At 38.7% G+C, this 24,318-nt stretch overlaps 1 protein-coding gene across 2 annotated transcripts in view; it reads right to left on the reverse strand.

The window, feature by feature from the left end:
* The window catches only part of MAN1A2 (mannosidase alpha class 1A member 2), a 150,991-nt gene that overhangs the window by 98,796 nt on the left and 27,877 nt on the right, over positions 1–24,318 (reverse strand). For both annotated transcript variants that reach the window (XM_061121050.1, XM_061121051.1), the window contains exons 2-3: positions 18,136–18,391; positions 3,270–3,366 (exon numbers count right to left, since the gene is read on the reverse strand). In XM_061121050.1, the coding sequence (XP_060977033.1) occupies positions 3,270–3,366; positions 18,136–18,391 (353 nt within the window). The remainder of the gene's footprint in view (positions 1–3,269; positions 3,367–18,135; positions 18,392–24,318) is intronic.

The following is a 24,318-nucleotide window of genomic DNA, read 5'->3' on the forward strand; positions in this document are numbered from 1 at the left end:
TCACCTTCTCCCACAGAGTCCAAAAGTCTGTTATGTACATCTGTGTCTCTTTTTCGGTCTTGCGTATAGGGTTATCATTACCACCTTTCTAAATTCCATATATATGCGTTAGTATACTGTATTGATGTTTTTCTTTCTGGCTTACTTCACTCTGTATAATGGGCTCCAGTTTCATCCACCTCATTAGAACTGATTCAAATGTATTCTTTTTAATGGCTGAGTAATATTCCATTGTGTATATGTACCATAGCTTCCTTATCCATTCGTCTGCTGATGGGCATCTAGGTTGCTTCCATGTCCTGGCAATTATAAACAGTGCTGCGATGAACACTGGGGTACACGTTGTCTCTTTCAGATCTAGTTTCCTGGGTGTGTATGCCCAGGAGTGGGATTGCTGGGTCATATGGCAGTTCTATTTCCAGTTTTTTAAGAAATCTCCACACTGTTCTCCATAGTGGCTATACTAGTTTGCATTCCCACCAACAGTGTAAGAGGGTTCCCTTTTCTCCACACCCTCTCCAGCATTTATTGCTTGTAGACTTTTGGATAGCAGCCATTCTGACTGGTGTGAAATGGTACCTCATTGTGGTTTCGATTTGCATTTCTCTTATAATGAGTGATGCTGAGCATCTTTTCATGTGTTTGTTAGCCATCTGTATGTCTTCTTTGGAGAAATGTCTGTTTAGTTCTTTGGCCCATTTTTTGATTGGGTCGTTTATTTTTCTGGAATTGAGCTGCAGGAGTTGCTTGTGTATTTTTGAGATTGTCTGTTGCTTCGTTTGCTTTTATTTTCTCCCATTCTGAAGGTTGTCTTTTCACCTTGCTTATAGTTTCCTTTGTTGTGCAAAAGCTTTTAAGTTTCATTAGGTCCCATTTGTTTAGTTTTGCTTTTATTTCCAATATTCTGGAAGGTGGGTCATAGAGGATCCTGCTGCGATTTATGTCGGAGAGTGTTTTGCCTATGTTTTCCTCTAGGAGTTTTATAGTTTCTGGTCTTCCATTTAGATCTTTAATCCATTTTGAGTTTATTTTTGTGTATGGTGTTAGAAAGTGTTCTAGTTTCATTCTTTTACAAGTGGTTGACCAGTTTTCCCAGCACCACTTGTTAAAGAGGTTGTCTTTTCTCCATTGTATATTCTTGCCTCCTCTGTCGAAGATAAGATGTCCAGGGGTACATGGATTTATCTCTGGGCTTTCTATTTTGTTCCATTGATCTATATTTCTGTCTTTGTGCCAGTACCATACTGTCTTGATGACTGTGGCTTTGTAGTAGAGCCTGAAGTGAGGCAGGTTGATTCCTCCAGTTCCATTCTTCTTTCTCAAGATTGCTTTGGCTATTTGAGGTTTTTTGTATTTCCATACAAATTGTGAAATTATTTGTTCTAGTTCTGTGAAAAATACCATTGGTAGCACTGAATCTATAGATTGCTTTGGGTAGTATACTCATTTTCACTATATTGATTCTTCCAATCCATGAACACAGTATATTTCCCCATCTATTTGTGTCCTCTTTGATTTCTTTCATCAGTGTTTTATAGTTTTCTATATACAGGTCTTTTGTTTCTTTAGGTAGATATATTCCTAAGTATTTGATTCTTTTTGTTGCAATGGTGAATGGTATTGTTTCCTTAATTTCTCTGTTTTCTCATTGTTAGTGTATAGGAATGCAAGGGATTTCTATGTGTTAATTTTATATCCTGCAACTTTACTATATTCATTGATTAGCTCTACTAATTTTCTGGTAGAGTCTTTAGGGTTTTCTATGTAGAGGATCATGTCGTCTGCAAACAGTGAGAGTTTCACTTCTTTTCCTATTTGGATTCCTTCTATTTCTTTTTCTGCTCTGACTGCTATGGCCAAAACTTCCAAAACTATGTTGAATAGTAGTAGTGAGAGTGGGCACCCTTGCCTTGTTCCTGACATTAGGGGGACTGCTTTCAGTTTTTCACCATTGACGATAATGTTTGCTGTGGGTTTGTCATATATAGCTTTTATATGTTGAGGTATGTTCCTTCTATTCCTGCTTTCTGGAGAGTTTTTATCATAAATGGATGCTGAATTTTGTCAAAGGCTTTTTCTGCATCTATTGAGATAATCATATGGTTTTTATCTTTCAATTTGTTAATGTGGTGTGTTACATTGACTGATTTGCGGATATTAAAGAATCCTTGCATTCCTGGGATAAAGCCCACTTGGTCATGATGTATGATCTTTTTAATATGTTGTTGGATTCTGTTTTCTAGAATTTTGTTAAGGATTTTTGCATCTATGTTCATCAGTGATATTGGCCTGTAGTTTTCTTTTTTTGTGGCATCCTTGTCTGTTTTTGGTATTAGGGTGATGGTGGCCTCATAGAATGAGTTTGGAAGTTTACCTTCTTCTGCAATTTTCTGGAAGAGTTTGAGTAAGATAGGTGTTAGCTCTTCTCTAAAATTTTGGTAGAATTCAGCTGTGAAGCCTTCTGGTCCTGGGCTTTTGTTTGCTGGAAGATTTCTGATTACAGTTTCGATTTCCTTGCTTGTGATGGGTCTGTTAAGATCTTCTATTCCTTCCTGGTTCAGTTTTGGAAAGTTATACTTTTCTAAGAATTTGTCCATTTCTTCCAAGTTGTCCATTTTATTGGCAGAGAGCTGCTGGTAGTAGTCTCTTATGATCCTTTGTATTTCTGTGTTGTCTGTTGTGATCTCTCCATTTTCATTTCTAATTTTGTTGATTTGATTCTTCTCCCTTTGTTTCTTGATGAGTCTGGCTAACGGTTTGTCAATTTTACTTATCTTCTCAAAAAACCAGCTTTTAGCTTTGTTGATTTTTGCTACAGTCTCTTTTGTTTCTTTTGCATTTATTTCTGCCCTAATTTTTAAGATTTCTTCCCTTCTACTAATCCTGGGGTTCTTCATTTCTTCCTTCTCTAGTTGCTTTAGGTGTAGAGTTAGGTTATTTATTTGACTTTTTTCTTGTTTCTTGAGGTAAGCCTGTATTGCTGTGAACCTTCCCCTTATCACTGCTTTTACAGTGTCCCATAGATTTTGGGTTGTTGTGTTTTCATTTTCATTCATTTCTATGCATATTTTGATTTCTTTTTTGATTTCTTCTATGATTTGTTGGTTATTCAGAAGTGTGTTATTTAGCCTCCATATGTTGGAATTTTTAATAGTTTTTTCCCTGTAATTGAGATCTAATCTTATTGCATTGTGGTCAGAAAAGATGACTGGTAGATCCTATTTTTAAAATGAAGGTAGAAAATGAAAATAGTAAAAAAGTAACCTTACCAAATATATTAGTGGAGTGTCCTTTCCTTGCAATAGGTCTGAGTTCATTATGCCCCCATCCATATATCCTGTAATTATCCCAGGCATGTTTCATCATCTGTGAAAAGAAAAATTATAACCTATCAATCTACATTTTTCACAGACTGTTATCCTTATATTTCATGCAATTTAAAGATTCTATTACTATATCCTTACACATTCTCCTGTATCTCCTACATTAGTATATTATTCTGTTAACATCTGTGTCAATATGAAAACATACATAATCATGTTTAACTTAAGTATACACAACAGAACAAAAAATTAGGTGTAATAGAGAACCTCTTTTTATTGGGGAGCAAAGTGTCTATCTGGCATTCTCTCCTTTTAGGAACTGCCAGTCCTTTCAGAAACAGCTCCCCTTTCCTCACTGTGACCATGACAGAGCCATCAAAAACAGGCTCTGATTCCACAATCAATGAACACAGCCTGACTTTAGACCAAAGATCAGCAAACTCTTCCTATAAAGTAAGTATTTTAGACTTCAAAGTCTATATGGTGTATATGCTAACCACTAAACTCAGCTATTGTAGCAAAAAGCAGCCCTGGACAATATGTAAACAAATGAGCATGACTGGGTTCCAATTAAACTGTATTTTTAAAAAACAGGAAGCAGGCAGAATTTGGCCAGTAGGTTGTAGCCTGCCAATCCTGGACCTATACTATGTGACTGGGTACATGTGATTCAGTTAAGGCAATCAAGTCCTTTCACACATATTGTTATAGATACCATGAGACAAAGGACTCTCTTATTTTGCAATCTCAAGACCTATGCGATATATAACCCTGGAGCTGATGGGGGCTAACTCTCCCAACATGGAGAAATGAGGTAACAAAAGAAAATAGACAGAGATATACATATCTGAATATTGACACAATATACAATCTGTATATTGACAATAACATCTACAGGGTTGGACTGAGCCAAATTTGAAGCCCTGGTTTAGAGCCCCTAAGCTAATAAATATTTTTATATCAATTAGTTTGAACCAAGTTTTTTACAACCCAGTGAGTACTAAGCTATACAACAGCAGAGTGTTTAATTAAATATCAGTTGAATTATGTAATAGTAGCTTATAATATCAAACGTAATATTCATTAAAACATTTCTCAACCTTTTTTTGCAGCTTGCATTACTCAGACACAAAAACTAGGCAAAAATATTACAAGGAAATTAAAAATCAATATATCTTAAAAACACAGATGCAAAATTCCTTAACAATTCCTTAACAAAAATTAACAATATATAAAAAGGATACTACACAATGACCCTGTGCAACTTAAGTCAGGAATATAAGTGGAATTTAACATTCAAAAACCTATCAATATATTTCACCATGTTAACAAATAAAAGGGAAAAAAAAACATACAATCATCTTTTTAGATGCAGACAAAGCATCTGTAAAATTCAACACCCAGTCATGATTTAAAAAAAAAAAAAAATCTCAGAAAACTAGAACTACAGGGCAACATCCTCAACTTACTAAAGGGCATCTCCAAAAAAACCCTACAGCAGTCATCATACGTAATGGCAGAAGACCCTACTCCTAAGGTTGAGAACAAATCAAATACATGCATGCTCACCACTTCTTTTCAATAATGTACTGAAAGCCCTAGCCAGTGCAAAAAGAAAAAGAACAAAAGGCACAAAAATCAAAAAGGAAAAAGTACCTCTATTCACAAAGCAAATGCCTATGTACAAGGAAAACCAAAGCAATCTTAAAAAGCCAATAAAACTAAAAGATGACTTCAGTAACAAAAACTTCAAGTTCAGCAAACTAAAATCAAATACATTTCTATATGATAGTTATGATCAGAAATAGAAATTCAAAAACAATTACATCTATAAGACATCAACAAACATGAAATAGAATATGTGCAGGAACTATACACTAAGATCTATACAACACTGTTGCTAAGAGAAATTAAAGAAAATCAACAAGGGTCACTTGTTGAACAGTCACTACAGGCTTTTTCATACTCAGTACATTTGTAGGGCTTTTCTCCGATATGAGTTCACTGGTGCTTTCTGAGGTTTGCATTCTGGCTGAAGGCTCTATCAAAATTCACTGCATTTATAAGGTTTCACTCCCATGTAAATCCTCTGGTGCTAAATAAGAGATAAGCTGAACTCATTGGTCACAGCAAACACCCTCTTCCAACAACACAAGAGAAGACTCCACACATGGACATCACCAATTGGTCAATACCAAAATCAGATTGATCATATTCTTTGCAGGCAAAGTTGAAGAAGCTATATACAGTCAGCAAAAACAAGACAGGGGAGCTGACTGTGGCTCAGATCATGAACTCCTTATTGCAAAACTCAGACATAAATTGAAAAAATAGGGAAAACCATTAGACCATTCAGGTATGACCTAAATCAAATCTCTTATGATTATATAGTGAAAGAGACAAATAGAGTCAAGGGATTAGATCTGATAGACAAAGTGCCTGAAGAACTACAGACAAGGGTTCATGACATTGTACAGGAAGCAGTGATCAAGACCATCCCCAAGAAAAAGAAATGCAAAAAGGCAAAATGGCTGTCTAAGGAGGTCTTAAAATAGCTGAGAAAAGAAGAGAAGCGAAAGGCAAAGGAGAAAAGGAAAGATAAACTCATCTGAATGCATAGTTCCAAAGAATAGCAAGGAGAGATAAGAAAGCATTCCTCAGTGATCAATACAAAGATATAGAGGAAAACAGAATGGGAAAGACTAGAGATCTCTTCAAGAAAATCAGAGATACCAAGTGAAATTTTCATGCAAACATGGGCACCATTAAGAACAGAAATGGTATAGACTTAACAGAAGCAGAGGATATTAAGAAGAGGTGGCAAGAATACACAGAAGAACTATCCAAAAACTATCTTCATGACCCAGATAATCATGGTGGTGTGATCACTCACCTAGTGCCAGATATCCTGGAATGTGAAGTCAAGTGAGCCACAGCAAGCATCACCACGAACCAAATTGGTAGAGGTGATGGAATTCCAGTTGAGCTATTTCAAATCCTAAAAGATGCTGCTGTGAAAGTGCTACACTCAATATGTCAGCAAATTTGGAAAATTCAGCAGTGGCCGCAGGACTGGAAAAGGTCAGTTTCCATTCCAATCCCAAAGAAAGGCAATGCCAAAAGAATGTTCAAACCACCACACAATCGCACTCATCTCCCACGCTAGCAAAGTAAAACTCAAAATTCTCCAAGTCAGGCTTCAACAGTATGTGAACTGTAAAATTCCAGATGTTCAAGATGGATTTAGAAAAGACAGAGGAACCAGAGATCAAATTGCCAAAATTTGTTGGATCATCGAAAAAGTCCAAGAGTTCCAGAAAAACATCTGCTTTATTGTCGACACCAAAGCTGACTGGGTGGATCTCAACAAACTGTGGAAAATTCTTCAAGAGATGGGAATACCAGACCACCTGACCTGCCTCTTGAGAAATCTGTATGCAGTTCAAGAAGCAACAGACTGGTTCCAAATAGGAAAAGGAGCATGTCAAGGCTGTATATTGTCACTCTGCTTATTTAACTTATATGCAGAGTACATCATGAGAAATGCTGGGCTGGAAGAAGCACAAGCTGGAATCAAGATTGCCAGGAGAAATATCAATAACCTCAGATATGCAGATGACACCACCCTTATGGCAGAAAGTGAAGAAGAACTAGAGAGCCTCTTGATGAAAGTGAAGAGGAGAGTGAAAAAGCTGGCTTAAAACTCATCATTCAGAAAACTAAGATCATGCCATCTGGTCCCATCACTTCATGGCAAATAGATGGGGAAACAATGGAAAGAGTGACAGACTTTATTTTTTAGGGCTCCAAAATCACAGCAGATGGTGACTGCACCCATGAAATTAAAAGACGCTTGCCCCTTGGAAGAAAAGCTATGTCCAACCTAGACAGCATTATTAAAGAGACATTTGCCAACAAAAGTCCTTCTAGTCAACGCTATGTCTTTTCCAGTAGTCATGTACGGATGTGAGAGTTGGACTATAAAGAAAGCTGAGCACTGAAAAATTGATGCTTTTGAACTGTGGTATTGGAGAAGACTCTTGAGAGTCCCTTGGACTGCAAGGAGATTCAGCCAGTCCATCCTAAAGGAAATCAGTCCTGAATATTCATTTGAAGGACTGATGCTGAAGCTGAAACTCCAATACTCTGGCCTCCTGATTTGAAGAACTGACTCATCTGAAAAGACCCTGATGTTGAGAAAGAGTGATGGCAGGAAGAGAAGGAAATGACAGAGGATGAGATAGTTGCATGGCATCATCAACTCAATGGACATGAGTTTGAGTAAGTTCCAGGAGTTGGTGATGGACAGGAAGTCTGGTGTACTGCAGTTTATGGGGTTGCAAAGAGTTGGACACAACTGAGAGACTGAACTGGGCTGAACTAAGTGGACTGATATAACATGCTCAGGTAATGAAAGACTCAATGTTGGTTTCTTTTTCTTTAATGTTGTTAAAATAACAATTTTTCCAATTCATCTACAAATTCAACTTGTAGATGAATTTCAATCAAAATTTCAGCAACCTTTTATTTTCACAGAAAAGTTAATTCTATAAAGGCAAAAGACTTAGACTGACCAAACAAGATTTTTAAAAGAACAAAGTTGGAGGACTTACCTGATTTCAAAACTTACTACAAAAGTTACAGTAATCAACACAGTATCATATTCTCATTAAGAACAGGCATACAGATTATTGAGTAGAAAGAATAACATCTGATTCTGTCAACCAATTTTGAACAAAACGGTCAAGTTAATTCAATCAAAATGGATAATCTTTCCAAGAATAATGTTAGAACACTAAAATGCCCACCCTATGAGGAAAAATGAAATACAATCTCTACTTCACATAATAAACAAAAAAAATTAACTCACAACAGGTCACAGACTGAAATATCGAATTAAAACATGCCCATACAAAGACTTATATACAGATGTAAACAGCAATTTTACTCCTAACAGCCAAAAACTGGACCAAATGATGAACAAACAAATGGTCAACAGGTGAATGAATAAAACAAATCATGGTACATCTATACAGTGGAATAATACTGTATCATTTGAGATTCATGGAATGAATTTCAAAAACATGCTGAACAAAAGCCCAGAAATAAAATATCACATCCTTATGATTTCATTTGACTGAAACTCTAGAAAAGACGAATCTAATCTATAATGACTAAAAGCAGATGAGTAGTTGCCTGGGGCCAAGGAATCGGGTGAACTGGCTGAACAGGGACACAAACTATTTTGAGATGATGGACGTATTCACAGCTTGATTGCAACTGTTACACCAGTGAGTAAAACTGTCCAAACTCATCAAGCTGAACTCTTAAACAGACACATTTTACCGTATGTAAAATATGTCTCAATAGTGTTGAATTTTTAAAAAATCTAATAGCCTGTCCTATCTTCCCCACTTTCCTAACTTTCCCTTTTCCTGAGCCAATTACTTAAACTTTTCCACCTGTTTTTCTACTTACCACTGTATAGTTTACAGGGCGATTTGTTGATTTAAAAAAACAAGTTTGAGCTATTTACTATAGTCCCCTGTAGTTAATTTAGCTTTCTTATAAACTATCAACCCACCCCTATACATACTTCTCCATTTATATTCCCTGTCTCACACTCTTTCAATATAGTTAACAGTTTTTTCTTATATTACTATCGATATATTAATTTGTTCAACTTTTGTATTACCTGCTGTTAACTACTGGTCTGAAGTTTGGTGGGGTTTATTGTTGATGCAGTGTTAGTAAAAATTATTAATTTACTTCCAAATTAAACTTGAGTTTCAAAACCTGTCTCAAAATAATCAAACACTTCAGAAAACTGTCAGTTTCACTTTATTCTCTGATAAGTCCTTTCTGAGGCTCTCTTTCCTCCTACTCTAAAGGGGAGTTCCGTTCTCTACCTGAAGGACAGCGACCATCCTACTGATTCCCATTTTCACAATCCTGACAGTGCCCTTGCTTTCTCTCTCTAGTCACAGCTCACTTGTTTCCAAAATCACTTTCTCTATTTTTATGCTGAAGCATATTTTCTAGGAACAATCTCACAAAATGTCTAAAAATATATTTCCCTCAGATTTGAGTCATAATTTGGCTGAATATATAATTCTTTCTAAGCCTTAACTCCACACTCTTTCAGTTTCTAATATTACTGTTGAAGAATCTAATGTGCCATTATACACAATCCCAATCTTTTGGGTAGAACTATTTTTTTTTTTTTCTCTATAAACTTTTAGGATCTGTTTGTTATGCCACTTTTTCTAAAATTTTCTAAAACTTCGTTTTCTTTTCTAAAATTTCAGTAGGAACCTTTGAATTGTGTCTTTGAATTCTTCCCCTCTACTTTCCCTGTTCTCTTTTTAAAACCACTAATCAGTCATTTATTAGATGTTGCAGACTGATCTTATCATTTTTCTTATTTTCTCAATCTTTGTCCTTCTGAGAAAGATGCTCAATTTTATCTTCCAATTCTTCTCTTGAATTTTTTAAACTATCACATTTTTATTTTCCAAGAACTCTTTCTTATTCTGTAAACGTTCCTTTTTATAACTAATTCACATTTTATAAATTTAATTTTTTGGCACTGTAAAGATGTTAATTCCTTTTAGGTATCTGTATTCTGGTCTCTGCATTGTTTCTGTATCCTCTAAACTTTCTTCCATTTCTCTCATGTAACAAACTTTCTTTACATGTCAGGTGTTCTTTGGTTTGCTCTTCACATATGAGTAAAGCATTTACAAAATAATCAAAGGCTGTCAATAAACAGGCTAGACTTGCTGACCGAGTTTCATCTTAGGGAGATCAGGTGAAACCTAGTGGGCACTTTACTGAAGAACAGAGTAGCTCTTTCCTCTTGTGCCACTCATAGTCAGGTCTCCCCGGAGAAAAATCCTTCATTTTCCTGCTTACTGAAAATAAATTTTACTAGCAGAATTTTAAAAGTCTAGCAGAATAAAGCTGTCTCAATATTCAGAATCCTTTTTTCACTTAATGCTCTCCACCGCCAACACTCTTCATTTTTTTTAGAATAACTTCTGCCCTTTCCCCTCAGCCATACCATACCCGGTATTTCCTAAATCTAGATCTTCTCTAATTTATCCATCCAAAAGTAAACTACTGGTTTTCTTTTGGGAAAGGGAGGACAGTATCCAGGATGCTTAGGCTAGAGAATTGGAGATTTAGGGGTTAAAAGCTCCTTTTAAAACTTTTAAATAATGCTTTTCCATCTCTATTTTATACCCCTGCCTTCAGAGGTAAATAGTGCTTTAATTCTTGAAACTTTCAGATATTCTGCAGGTAATGCACATCACCTTGCCTCTTATGAGCATCTACCCCTGCAGGTTAGGTCTCAGCTTTCTCTCCTTGCTAAGACATCAACCATAATCTTTAACAGGACCCCACACAGGGATTCTTAACAAGTTTTATGTTAATCTACAAGGATACTAGATAACGCGATGTTATCTAAAGGATTCACTCAGCAAGTCTGGGTTGTCCAAACCCTGCACATCCTCAGAGAAGATTTGGCCTAAACCAGGCTCCTGGAAAATAACCTCTAGACCTTTATTATTCTGCCTGTTAAGAGCATTTTTGTTTACCTAAAGCCTGAGCCATGTCAGACAGTTTATGCTAATAATGTGACCTACGGTGGGGACCTTGAACCACATGGAATCAGCCTGATCTCTGGAGGGACTGGAGAATTAAGACCAACCAAGCCTACATGGGCTTCCCTGGTGGCTCAGATGGTAAAGAATCTGCCGGCAATTAGGGAGACCTGGGTTGGGAAGATCCCCTGGAGGAGGGCATGACAACACACTCCAGTATTCTTACCGAGAGAATCCTCATGGACAAAGGAGCCTGGCAGACTACAGTCCCTGGGGTCACAAAGAATCAGACATGGCTGAGCAGCTAAGCACAGCACAAGCAACAGATTTCCCAACCTGGGGATCTGGCAAAAGGGATGAGAACCCCCAGGGAATTCAGTGGGATTTGATTGTAGAACTTCCACGGGACTGGGGAAACAGACTCCTGGAGGGTACAGACAAAACCTTTAGCGGACGAGGAGCCAGAAGAAAGGAACAGGGTCTCCACAAGGAGCAAACTTGCCTGTGAGTGTCCAGCAGTCTCCAGCAGAGGTGTAGATCAACAGTGGCCTGCTGTGGGGTCAGAGACACTGAATATAACAATGTGTGCACAAGTCCTTTTGAAGGAGGCCACACTACCATCATTACCTCTAACACAGTTTCGTCTCAGGCCAAAAAACAGGGAGGGAACAGAGCCCCAGCCATCAACAGGAAATTGGATTAAACATCTACTGAGCAAGGCCCCACCGATCAGAAGCAGTTTCTCCCTAGTCAGTCTCTCCCATCAAGAAGCTTCCGTAAGTCTCTTGTCCTTATTCGTCAGAGGACAGAGAGAATGAAAACCACAATCACAGAAAACTAACCAAACTGATCACATGGATCACAGCCTTGTCTAACTCAATGAACCTATAAGCCATGCCATGTAGGGCCACCCAACATGGACAAGTCATGGTGAAGAGTTCTGACAAAACATGGTCTACTGGAGAAGGGAATGGAAAACCACTTCAGTATTCTTGCCTTGAGAACCCCATGAACAGTATGAAAAGGCAAAAAGAAACGATGCTAAAAAAAAAAAGAAGAAGAAAAGAAAAGAAACGATGCTGAAAGATGAACTTCCCAGGCTAAGAGGTGCTCAATGTGCAACTGGAAGAGAAATAACTCCAGAAAGAATGAAGAGACAGAGTAAAAGCAAAAACAATCCCCAGTAGTGGATGTGACTGGTGATGGAAGTAAAGTCTGACGCTGTAAAGAACAATATTCCATAGAAACCTGGAATGTAGGTCCATGAATCAAGGTAAATTGGAAGTGGTCAAACAGGAGATGGCAAGAGCGAGCATCAACATTTTAGGAATCAGTGAACTAAAATGGACTGGAATGGGCAAATTTAATTCAGATGACCATTATATCTACTACTGTGGGCAAGAATTCCTTAAAAGCAATGCAATAGCCCTCATAGTCAAGAGTCTGAAATGCAGTACTGAATACAATCTCAAAAATGATAGAATGACCTCTGTTCATTTCCAAGGCAAGCCATACAATATCACAGTAATCCAAGCCTATGACCCAACCACTAATGCCAAAGAAGCAAAAGCAGAACAGTTCTATGATGACCTACAAGACCTTTTTGAACTAACACCCAAAAAAGATGTCCTTTTTATCATAGGGGACTGGAATGCAAAAGCAGGAAGTTAAGAGATACCTGGAGTAACAGGAAAATTTGGCCTTGGAGTACAAGATAAAGCAGGGCAAAGGCAAACAGAGTTTTGCCAAAAGAATGCACTGATCATAGCAAACATCCTTCTCCAACAACATTGGAGACTACTCTACACACGGACATCACCAGACAGCCAATACCAAAAATCAGATTAATTATATTCTTTGCAGCTGAAGATGGAGAAGCTCCATACAATCAGCAAAAACAAGACTGGAGGTGACTGTGGCTCAGATCATGATCTCCTTACTGTAAAATTCAGACTTAAATTGAAAAAAGTAGGAAAACCACTAGATCATGCAGGTATGACCTAAACAAAATCCCTTATGATTATAAAGTAGAAGTGACAAATAGATTCAAGGGATTAGAACTGATAGAGTGCCTGAAAAACTATGGACATAGGTCTGTGATCTTGTACAGGAGGCAGTGAGCTGATAGACAGTCAACTTGAATTTATCTTTGATAAGAATACATGCCACTGTACATTCAGATATTATTTAAAACTGCAAACACACTGTTTTATATGTAAGGTACAGTATGTAAAACTCTTTATTAAAACAATTCCACATATCATAAAATTTCAGCTTGCCTTTTTGCGGCCTTATATTTTGATATAAAGATGATTAAAAGAATGTGCAAAGCAGTGATTAGAAATTTTTATTGCCTTTTGTGATTCTCCAACTTGACACATGTGCCAAAGATCACAGAGATAAAATACAGCCCTATGTATTTACTTATGATGCATTAACGCTGTCAGAAGTCTTATTGAGAAATGAAAAGCTTTAGTAGAAGAGATACAAGGTAGTTATTAAGTTTGAATATTAAAGTTAAAAAAAAAAAAAAGACCATCCCCAAGAAAAAGAAATGCAAAAAGGTTTTCATTCCAATACATAAGAAAGGCAATCCCAAAGAATGCTCAAACTACCACACAATTGCACTCAATCTCACAAGCTAGTAAAGTAATGCTCAAAATTCTCCAAACCAGGCTTCAGCAATACGTGAACCGAGAACTTCCAGATATTCAAGCTGGTTTTAGAAAAGGCAGAGGAAGCAGAGATCAAATTGCCAATATCCACTGGATTATTGCAAAAGCAAGAGAGTTCCAGAAAAACATCTATTTCTGCTTTACTGACTATGCCAAAGCCTTCGACTGTGTGGATCACAATAAACTATGGAAAATTCTGAAGGAGATGGGAATACCAGACCACCTGACCTGCCTCTTGAGAAACCTGTATGCAGGTCAGGAAGCAATAGTTAGAACTGGACATGTACCAACAGACTGGTTCCAAATAGGAAAAGGAGTACGTCAAGGCTATATATTGTCACCCTGCTTATTTAACTTATATGCAGAGTACATCATGAGAAACGCTGGGCTGGAAGAAGCACAAGCTGGAATCAAGATTGCTGGGAGATATATCAATAACCTCAGATATGCAGATGACACCACCCTTATAGCAGAGTGAAGAGGAACGAAAGAGCCTCTTGATGAAAGTGAAAGAGGAGAGTCAAAAAGTTGGCTTAAAGCTTAACATTCAGAAAACTAAGATCATGGCATCTGGTCCCATCACCTCATGGGAAATAGATGGGGAGACAGTGGAAACAGCGTCAGACTTTATGTTTTTGGGCTCCAAAATCACTGCGGATGGTGACTGCAGCCATGAAATTAAAAGACGCTTACTCCTTGGAAAGAAAGTTATGACCAACCTAGACAGCATATTAAAAAGCAGAGACATTACTTTGCCAACAAAGGTCCGTCTGGTCAAGGGTATGGTTTTTCCACTGGTCATGTATGGATGTGAGATTTGGACTGTGAAGAAAGCTGAGCGCCGAAAAACTGATGCTTTTGAACTGTGGTGTTGGAGAAGACTCTTGTGTCCTTTGGACTACAAGGCAATCCAACCAGTCCATCCTGAAGGAGATAAGTCCTGGGTGTTCATTGGAAGGACTGATGCTAAAGCTGAAATTCCAGTACTCTGGCCACCTCATGCAAAGAGTTGACTCATTGGAAAAGACCCTGATGCTGGGAGGGATTGGGGGCAAGAGCAGAAGGGGACGACAGAGGATGAGATAGCTGGATGGCATCACCGACTCGATGGGTATGGGTTTGGGTAAACTCTCGGAGTTGGTGATGAACAGGGCGGCCTGGCATGCTGCGATTCGCAAAGTGTCGGACACGACTGAGTGACTGAACTGAGCTGAACTGAAGGAGGCCTTACAAATAGCTGAGAAAAGAAGAAGCTAAAGGCAAAGGAGAAAAGGAAAGATATTCCCATCTGAATGCAGAGTTCCAAAGAATAGCCAGGAGAGATAAGAAAGCCTTCCTCAGAGATCAATGCAAAGAAACAGAGGAAAACAATAGAATGGGAAAGACTAGAGATCTCTTCAAGAGAATTAGAGATACCAAGGCAAATTTTCATGCAAAGATGGGCTCAATAAAGGACAGAAATGGTAGGGACCTAATAGAAGCAGAGGATACTGAGAAGAGGTGGCAAGAATACACAGAAGAACTGTACAAAAAAGATCTTCACAATCCAGATAATCATGATGGTGTGATTACTCACCTAGAGCCAGACATCCTGGAGTGTAAAGTTAAGTGGGCCTTAGGAAGCATCACTATGAGCAAAGCTAGTGGAGGTGATGGAATTCCAGTTGAGCTACTTCAAATCCGAAGAGATGATGCTATGAAAATGCTGCACTCAATTATGCCAGCAAATTTGGAAGTTAGCCACAGGACTGGAAAAGGTCAGTTTTCATTCCAATCCCAAAGAAAGGCAATGACAAAGAATGTTCAAACTACAGCACGATTGCACTCATCCCACATGCTAGCAATATAATGCTCAAAATTCTCCAAGCCAGGTTTCAACAGCATGTGAACAGTGAACTTCCAGATGTTCAAGGTGGATTTAGAACGTGCAGAGGAAACAGACATCAAATTGCCAATTTCCACTGGATCATAGAAAAAGCAAGAGAGTTCCATAAAAAAACATCTACTTCTACTTTATTGACTACGCCAAAGCCTTTGACTGTGTGCATCACAACAAACTGTGAAAAATTCTTCAGGAGACGGAAATACCAGACCACCTGACCTGCCTCCTGAGAATTCTGTATGCCCCTCAAGAAGCAACAGTTAGAATCGGACATGGAACAACAGACTGGTTCCAAATTGGTGAAGGAGTACATCAAGGCTGTATATTATCAACGTGCTTATTTAACTTATATGCAGAGTACATCATGTGAAATGCTGGGCTGGATGAAGCACAAGCTGGGTTAGAGAATGCTGGGAGAAATATCAATAAGCTCAGATATGCAGATGACACCACCCTATGGCAGAAAGTGAAGAAGAACTAAAGAGCCTCTTCTTGATGAAAGTGTAAGAGGAGAGTGAAAAAGCTGGCTTAAAACTCATCATTCAAAAAACAAAGATCATGGCATATGGTCCCATCACTTCATGGCAAATAGATGGGGAAACAATGGAAAGAGTGGCAGACTTTATTTTTTAGGGCTCCAGAATCACTGCAGATGGTGACTGCAGCCATGAAATTAAAAGACGTTTGCTCCCTGAAGAAAAGCTATGACCAACCTAAAGTGCATATTAAAGAGCAGAGACATTACTTTGCCAACAAAGGTCTGTCTAGTCAAGGCTATGTTTTTTCCAGTAGTCATGTATGGATGTGAGAGTTGAACTATAAAGAAAGCTGAGCACCAAAGAATTGATGCTCTTGAACTGCAGTGCTGGAGAAGACTCTTGAGAGAGTCCCTTGGACCGCAAGGAGATCAAATAATTAGTCCTCAAGGAAATCAGTCCTGAGTATTTATTTGAGGGACTGATGCAGAAGCTGAAACTCCAATACTTTGGCCACCTGATGCGAAGAACTGACTCACTGGAAAAGACCCTGATGCTGGGAAAGATTGAGGGCAGAAACAGAATGGGATGACAGAGGATGAGATGGCTGGATGGCATCACTGACTCGATGGACATAAGCTTGAGGCAAGCTTCAGGAGTTGGTGATGGACAGGGAAGCCTGGCATGCTGCAATCCATGGGGTCAAAGAGTCGGACACAACTAAGCGACTGAACTGAATAAAAAATAATTATAAAAAACCCCCAAAACCTAGACACCAAGGCTTGGGTTTACTTCTCTGGTTGGTAATACATCACACATACTGCTACACATCATTTCTGGGAGAATTAAGCACTGTCCATATCACTCCACTGTGAGAGGACAATGAGAAGCTTTTGCCTGGGCTCTACTGGACTTTGTCCTATATGCCTTTTCTATTGATTTTAATCTGTATGCGTTTGATGAATAAACCATGAATGTAACAGTTTCCTAAGTTCTGTGAGTACTCCCAGTGAATCACTGAGCCTGTGGGTGGTATTGGGTCCCCAAGGAAGCCTGACATGCTGCAGTCCATGGGGTCGCAAAGAGTTGGACACGACTGAGCGACTAAACTGAACTGAAACGCACAGTGTTATCTATATGAATTATTATGTAAATCAGAAAGTATTTCAATAAATTCTAATGACATTAAAAAAAAAAAATTATCAAAGTCTCCTCAACACTGCCCAAAGAAAGTGCCTCAAGCAGCCTGAGCACAAAACATAGACTCCAGAGTAAGGTAAAAATCAGAGTACATATCTTATACTAATTCATAAAGGAGGCTTAAAATACCTGCAAATCTTCCATATTCACTACTAGAATATATTCTAATAGATATCTATTTGAACTAAACTTATTGTCTTATGTTATGATAAACAATCAATTTGAAATACTGTTTATGCTATTACAAAATCTTGTTTCTTCACAACAGTAAAACTAAAACTCTACCCCCACATTAGCAGGATTTCTAATTAACAAAGTTCTACTAAAACATTCACTAGATTTCGTCTCATTCTGGTATTTTATCTCCAAAGAACCCCTAAAATAACAAAACTGAAAGACTCCTGAGACCAAACAAATTTCAAAAATGTTGAATTCAATCCTTCCCTATTCAATCCATTGAGACTCTTTGGAAAGATGTGTTCTTAATCTGCAGTATGGTTAAGTGGTATCATGACAGGTTCCTTGAAAGATGGTACATATAAAGCTAGCTCTTCAGAAACTTGCTAACTTTTCAGAAACTAGTAACTAGCAGAGGTCTGTGGAAACAGATACTTATGAAATTTCTTATTAAATGATAAATTGTTTATGGGTCTATTCTACATTATTTACAAAATATTGAGTATCAAAAGTTCTCTGAACACAAGGTAAGGAGCATAACCATCCAAACAATATCTTATCAAAAATTGTATGTATCCTATAATTATGTTATGATTGATATTGAGAGAGATTTAGCACTTGCTGCCATCTTGCAAAATGAACTACAATTCTGACCTCAAAACAAACAATTTGATCAAAATACAACAAAGTTTGTACCACAGATGGCATAAATACAGATAGGCAGATAAATTTACACCCAGTCAAATGCATATCCATATCCCTAACCACCCCATATCACAAATCTCAGCTTATTACCTCTTTAATTTTTTCCCTTTTCTCTCTTAGATCATTATCTTCTGGGTCTCCACCATGTGTTCCTATAAGGTTTGGTATAGGAACTGCTGGCAGTGGCTTTTTCTCTCTTATCTTCATTTCTTGGACTATCTTATTTTTCTCTGTCTGTATTTCTGCTCGGATTTCCTCTCTTGACTTTTTTAATTTTTCTTTTGCTTCTTCTAGAGCCTTCTCGTGATCAGCTCGAATTTTATTTCTCAAACGTTCTTCTTCTTCCCTGTAAGAAGAGGAGAAAAATAAATATAAAACTTAAAGCTTCCTTCACCAAACCTTGATAGTTGTTTTCTACTCCTGCCATTGAAAAGAAAGAACCCATGAGAGAGACCTGGATCTACCTACACAAGTCAAAGTCAAAGTCGCTCAGTCCTGTCTGACTCTTTGAGACCCCATGAACTATACAGCTGGAGAAGGAAATGGCAACCCACTCCAGTGTTCTTGCCTGGAGAATCCCAGGGATCGGGGAGCCTGGTGGGCTGCCATTTATGGGGTCACACAGAGTTGGACAAGGCTGAAGCGACTTAGCAGCAGCAGCAGAACTACATAGTCCATGGAATTCTCCAGGCCAGAATACTGGAGTGGGCAGCCTTTCCCTTCTCCAGGGGATCTTCCCAACTCAGGGATCAAACCCAGGCCTCCTGGATTGCAGGCAGATTCTTTATCAGCTGAGCCCCCAAGAATACTGGAGTGGGTAGCTTATCCTTTCTCCAGCGAATCTTCCTGACCCAGGAATCAAACAGGGGTCTCCTGCATTGCAGGTGGATTCTTTACCAACTGAGCTATGAGGGAAGCCCCAAGAATAGGATAAATATATCTTAGTATGAGAAAGAAAATAAGCCCCAGATGCTGAGCAGCAAACACTTTCCACAGTAGGAAGAGGGAACCTGGTAAGTTACAATTTAAGGGCCAAGTGAAAACAGAGAAAGTAGCAATCAATAACCTATTAGACACATTGGAGAAAAAAAAAAGAAAGACCAGTGAAAAACTAGATGGGGGAAGAGAAAATGAAATATAGAATTAAGCTTTGCACAGTGGTAGTATCACAGCCAATTAGGTTTATCCAAGGCGAAATTATTTGTAACTGAAAAAGTAGAATTAAGTATCAGAGGGGACTGTATGATAAACAACAAGGTCCTATTGTATAGTACAGGGAATTATATTCAATTGTTGCTGCTGTTCAGTCACCAGGTGGTATCTGACTCTTCGCAACCCGATGGACTGCAGCACACCAGGCCTCCCAATATTCAACACACTATCATAAACCATAGTGAAAAAGAATATGAAAAAATACATATGTGTATAACTGAACCACTTTGCTGTACACTAGAAATTAACAGAACACTGTAAACCAACATTACTTCAAGTTTAAAAAAATTTTAAATACATAAGATCACTTCATAAACTGATGTGAAAAAGACACAAGGAGATATAAACATAGGGTCAAAGAGAGATAAGGAAAAAAGATAATAAGAGGGTTGGAAATTTTTTATTTGCTACATATACATTATGTTGTTGTTTAGTCACTAAGTCATGTTCAACTCTTTGTGACCCCATGGACTACTGCAGTCCACTAGGCTCCTCTGTCCATGGAATTTTCCAGGCAAGAATACTGGACAGGGTTGCCGTTTCCTCCTCCAGGTGATCTTCCCAACCCAGGGATCAAACACACATCTCCTGAACTGGCAGGTGGATTCTTCACCACTGAGCCATCAGGGAAGCCCCATATGCTTCTGAATTTTTACATTTTGGAAATTCCATAGACCTTATAACACAATGGTCCAACTAATGTGGGCATGACCACTCAAAATTTGCTTTAGCCCTTGTTAAAAATAAAGATTCTAATTCAGCACGTCTGTATGAGATCCATGAATTTGAATTATAAAGAGTCCCCCTGATGATTCTGGTATGCATACAACTTTAGAAACCACTACTGCAGTAGATACCTACCAGGTTTCTACCCAGTGCTGAATCTTTTCTCCACCTCCACCACAATTCACATGAATGAATATATGAGTGTTAGTTACTATTTTTCAAATCATCCAATGATAACTACTCTAAGGGGTCACCAGAGTTACCCCTAGAAATTTAATTCAAACCCTAGACTTACAACATTTCTGGTGAGAAAGTAAAATGAATGGTACAGCCACTTCAGAAAGCTTTAGCAGTTTCTTTAAAAACTAAACATGTAACTATCATAGAATCCTGCAATTTCTTGGACATTTAACCTAGAGAAATTAAGGCTTATGTTCATATAAAAACCAATACACAAGCCAGTCACAAAAAGAAAATATTGCTTAATTCCACTTATGTGAGAGTCTTAGGGTAGGTTAAAATCAGAAAAACAGCAGAATGATGGTTAGGAGAGGCTTGGGGAAAAGAAAATATGGGAAGTTATTGTTTAATTGGTAAGCAGTCTCAGTTCTGCAAGATGAAAAGATTTCTGGAGATGGATGGTGGTGATGGCTGCACAGTAATATGAAAGTATTTAATACCACTGCACCGTACATGTGAAAAGAGCTGAGATGGTAAACTTTACGTTATGCATATGTGTGTGTGCGCCAAGTCACTTCAGCTGTGTCTGATTCTTTGCAACCCCATGAACTGTAGCCCATCAGGTTCCTCTGTCCATGAGATTCTCCAGGCAAGAATACTGGACTGGGTTGCCATGCCGTCCTCCAGGGGATCTTCCCAACCCAGGACTGAACCTGCATCTCTTATGTCTCCTGCCTTGGCAAGGGGGTTCTTTACTGCTACTGCCACCTGTGAAGCCCCTATGTTATGCATATTTTACCACAATTTCAAAAACTGGGGGGAGGGTGGAATCCTAGACACAAATGTTTATAGTAGCTTTATTTGTAACAGGCAAAAACTGGAAATAACCCTCATGCCTTTCAAAAAGTAAATGGTTAAACAAATTACTGTTTATACTGTGGTACAGTCACACTATGGGAACACTACTCAGCAAAAATAAAAAGAAATAAATTATTCAAACATACAATTTGAATGAATTTCAAAGGTAGTATGTGAGTGAAAGAAGCTAGTATCAAAAGTTAGTCCTTTTACATGACATTCTCAAAAAGACAAAAAAGAGGAATAATGAATATATACATATATACATCCTGTCAGTGGATGACAGGAGTTATGGAAAGGGGAGAGGTTAACTATAAAGGAATAATACAGGACAGTTTTTCTGGATTGTAGCACTGTTACATACCCTAATTTCTGTGCTTACACAAATGTGAACATGTGTTGAAAACCACAGAACTGTATATCGAGAGGAAAAAAAAACCAATTCACAGCCTAGTATTAAAAATAAAATGTTAAACGTTTAAAGAAAAATAAAATTGGATAGCTCACTATGAAAAGAGGCTAATGAGAAAACAGAGAAAAAAGGAGGAATCGCAGCAGAGCCAGACAATCGGGAACAAACAAGGTCATTCGGGTAGCAGGAAAAAAATCCATCTGCAGACAGACTAGATACAGGAAACGTATGGCAGAAAAGAAACAAGGTTGGCCCCAGTATGCATCCAAGGGTAATTCTGGGCTGATCTGTTCAGGAGACTCAGGCAGATGAGGGCATCAGCAGCAGATAAGCTCTAAATGAAACCTTAGATAAGATAGTGACTCTCCAGCCTGTCGACTCTTGGGACCCCATGGACTTAGCCCACCAGGCTCCTCTGTCCATGGGATTTCCCAGGCAGGAATCCTGGAGTGAGTTGCCATTCTCTTCTCCAAAGATAACTATGGTAAATATGCAGGCACCACCAAACTGCCTTCCAATCCCTCTTCCCCTCCTTACCAACAGAAGACATTGTGCCTAGGCCTAGAGAACAGATCCAAGAAGAAACCTTTTGCAGTTGGAAAAAAGGTACTTGCAGTAAAAGTACTTAACCAAAAAGTCAGGAGACAAGGATTCTGGTTCTACCTCTGCCCTCAACTCTCTGTAACCTGACATACATCACTCGAAAACCTCCAAGATGAGTACTTTCCTCAATAAAGATAGCAAGACAGGTAATACTATCCTAAAACACTTGGCAGAAAGTGAAGAACTAAAGAGCCTCTTGATGAAAGTGAAACAGGAGAGTGAAAAAATTGGCTTAAAGCTTAACATTCAGAAAACTAAGATCATGGCATCCAGTCCCGTCACTTCATGGCACACAAATGGGAAAACAGTGGAAACAGTAGCTGACTTTATTTTTCTGGGCTTCAAAATCACTGCAGATGGTGATTGCAGCCATGAGATTAAAAGACGCTTGCTCCTTGGAAGGAAAGTTATGACCAACCTAGACAGCATATTAAAAAGCAGAGACATAACTTTGTCAACAAAGGTCTGTCTTGTCAAGGGTGTGGTTTTTCCAGTAGTCATGTATGGATGTGAGAGTTGGACTATAAAGAAAGCTGAGTGCAGAAGAATCGATGCTTTTGAACTGTGGTGTTGGAGAAGACACTTGCGAGTTCCCTGGACTGCAAGGAGATCCAACCAATCCATCCTAAAGGAGATCAGTCCTGGGTGTTCATTGGAAGGACTGATGTTGAAGCTGAAACTCCAATACTTTGGCCACCTGATGCAAAGAGCTGACTCTTTTGAAAAGACCATGGGTCCCTGATGCTGGGAAAGACTGAGGGCGGGAGGAGAAGGGAACAACAGAGGATGAGATGGTTGGATGGCATCACTGACTCAATGGACATGAGTTTGGGTAAACTCTGGGAGTTGGTAATGGACAGAGAAGCCTGGCGTGCTGCAGTTCATGGGGTTGCTAAGAGTAGGACATGAGTGAACTGAACTGAACACTTGGCTAGTGATATCCAAGGTAAGTATAAGGACTTAGTAAATTGTAATTTTCTATACAAATGTAAGCCATTAATTTTACCAAATATTTTCATCTCTGTTTTTGTGTGTATATAGTTTTTGGATTTGCTGTTTATGTGAGGTTTTGATATAGCAATCTATATATGTAGCATGAGGCTGTTTTAAGTTGCTGGTCTCTTTCCTGCTAAAGAGTTCCTTTAGCATTTGCAGCAAAAGTGATTTTGTTGGTGGTGAGCTACCTCATCTCCTGTTGTCTGAAAGTTTTTGATTTCTATATCAAATCTGCATGAGAGCCTTTCTGGGTAGAATATTCTTGATTCTAGGTTCTTCACTTTCATCATTTAAACACATTGAGCCACTCCCTTCTGGCCTGCAGAGTTTCAGGACAGAAAGCAACCAATAACGTGATAGGAGGTCCTTTGTATGTTGTTGTTTTTCCTTCCTTGCTTTTATTATTTTAAATCTGTCTTTAATTTTTGCCAATGTGATTACTATGTGTCTCTCAGCATGTTCCTCCTTGGGTTTATCCCACCTGGGACTCTCTGCACCTTCTCACCCTGGGTGGTTGTTTCCTTTGAAACGTCGTGCTGTGCTCAGTCACTCAGTCATGTACGACTCCTCACAACCCCACGGACTACAGCCCACCAGGCTCCTCTGTCCATGAGGATTCTACAGGCAAGAATACTGGACCCTCCTCCAGGGGGTCTTCCTGACCCAGGGATGGAATCCAAGTCTCCTGCATCACGGGCGAATTCTTTACCATCCAAGCCACCAGAGATGCCCAAGAATACTGGCGTGGGTAGCCTTTCTCTTCTCCAAGGGATCTTCCTAACCCAGGCATTGAACTGGGGTCTCCTGCATTGCAGGCGGATTATTTACCAGCTGAGCTACCAGGAAGACCTTGTTAGGGAAGTGAACTTTCAGCTATTTTCTCTTCAAATATTTTCTCAGATCCTTTCTCTCTCTCCTCTCCTTCTGGGACTCCTATAATGCAAATGGTAGTACATTTAATGTTGTCCCAGAGGTCACTTATACTGTCTTCATTTCTTTTCATTCTTTTTCTTTTTGTTATTCTGTTCCTCAGCAGTGATTTCCAACATCCTGTCTTCCAGGTCATTATCTGTTCTGTTTCAGTTATTCTACTGTTGATTCCTTCTACTGTATTTTCCATTTCAGTTATTGTATTGTTTATCTCTGTTTGTTCTTTAGTTCTTCTTCAGTTCAGTTGTTCAGCCGTGTCCAACTCTGTGACCCCAAGGACTGCCAGACACCAGGCTTCCCTGTCCATCACCAACTCCTGAAGCTTGCTCAAACTCATGTCCATCAAGTCAACGATA

The sequence above is a fragment of the Dama dama genome, chromosome 20 (assembly GCF_033118175.1).
Source record: "Dama dama isolate Ldn47 chromosome 20, ASM3311817v1, whole genome shotgun sequence".
Taxonomy (NCBI): domain Eukaryota; kingdom Metazoa; phylum Chordata; class Mammalia; order Artiodactyla; family Cervidae; genus Dama; species Dama dama.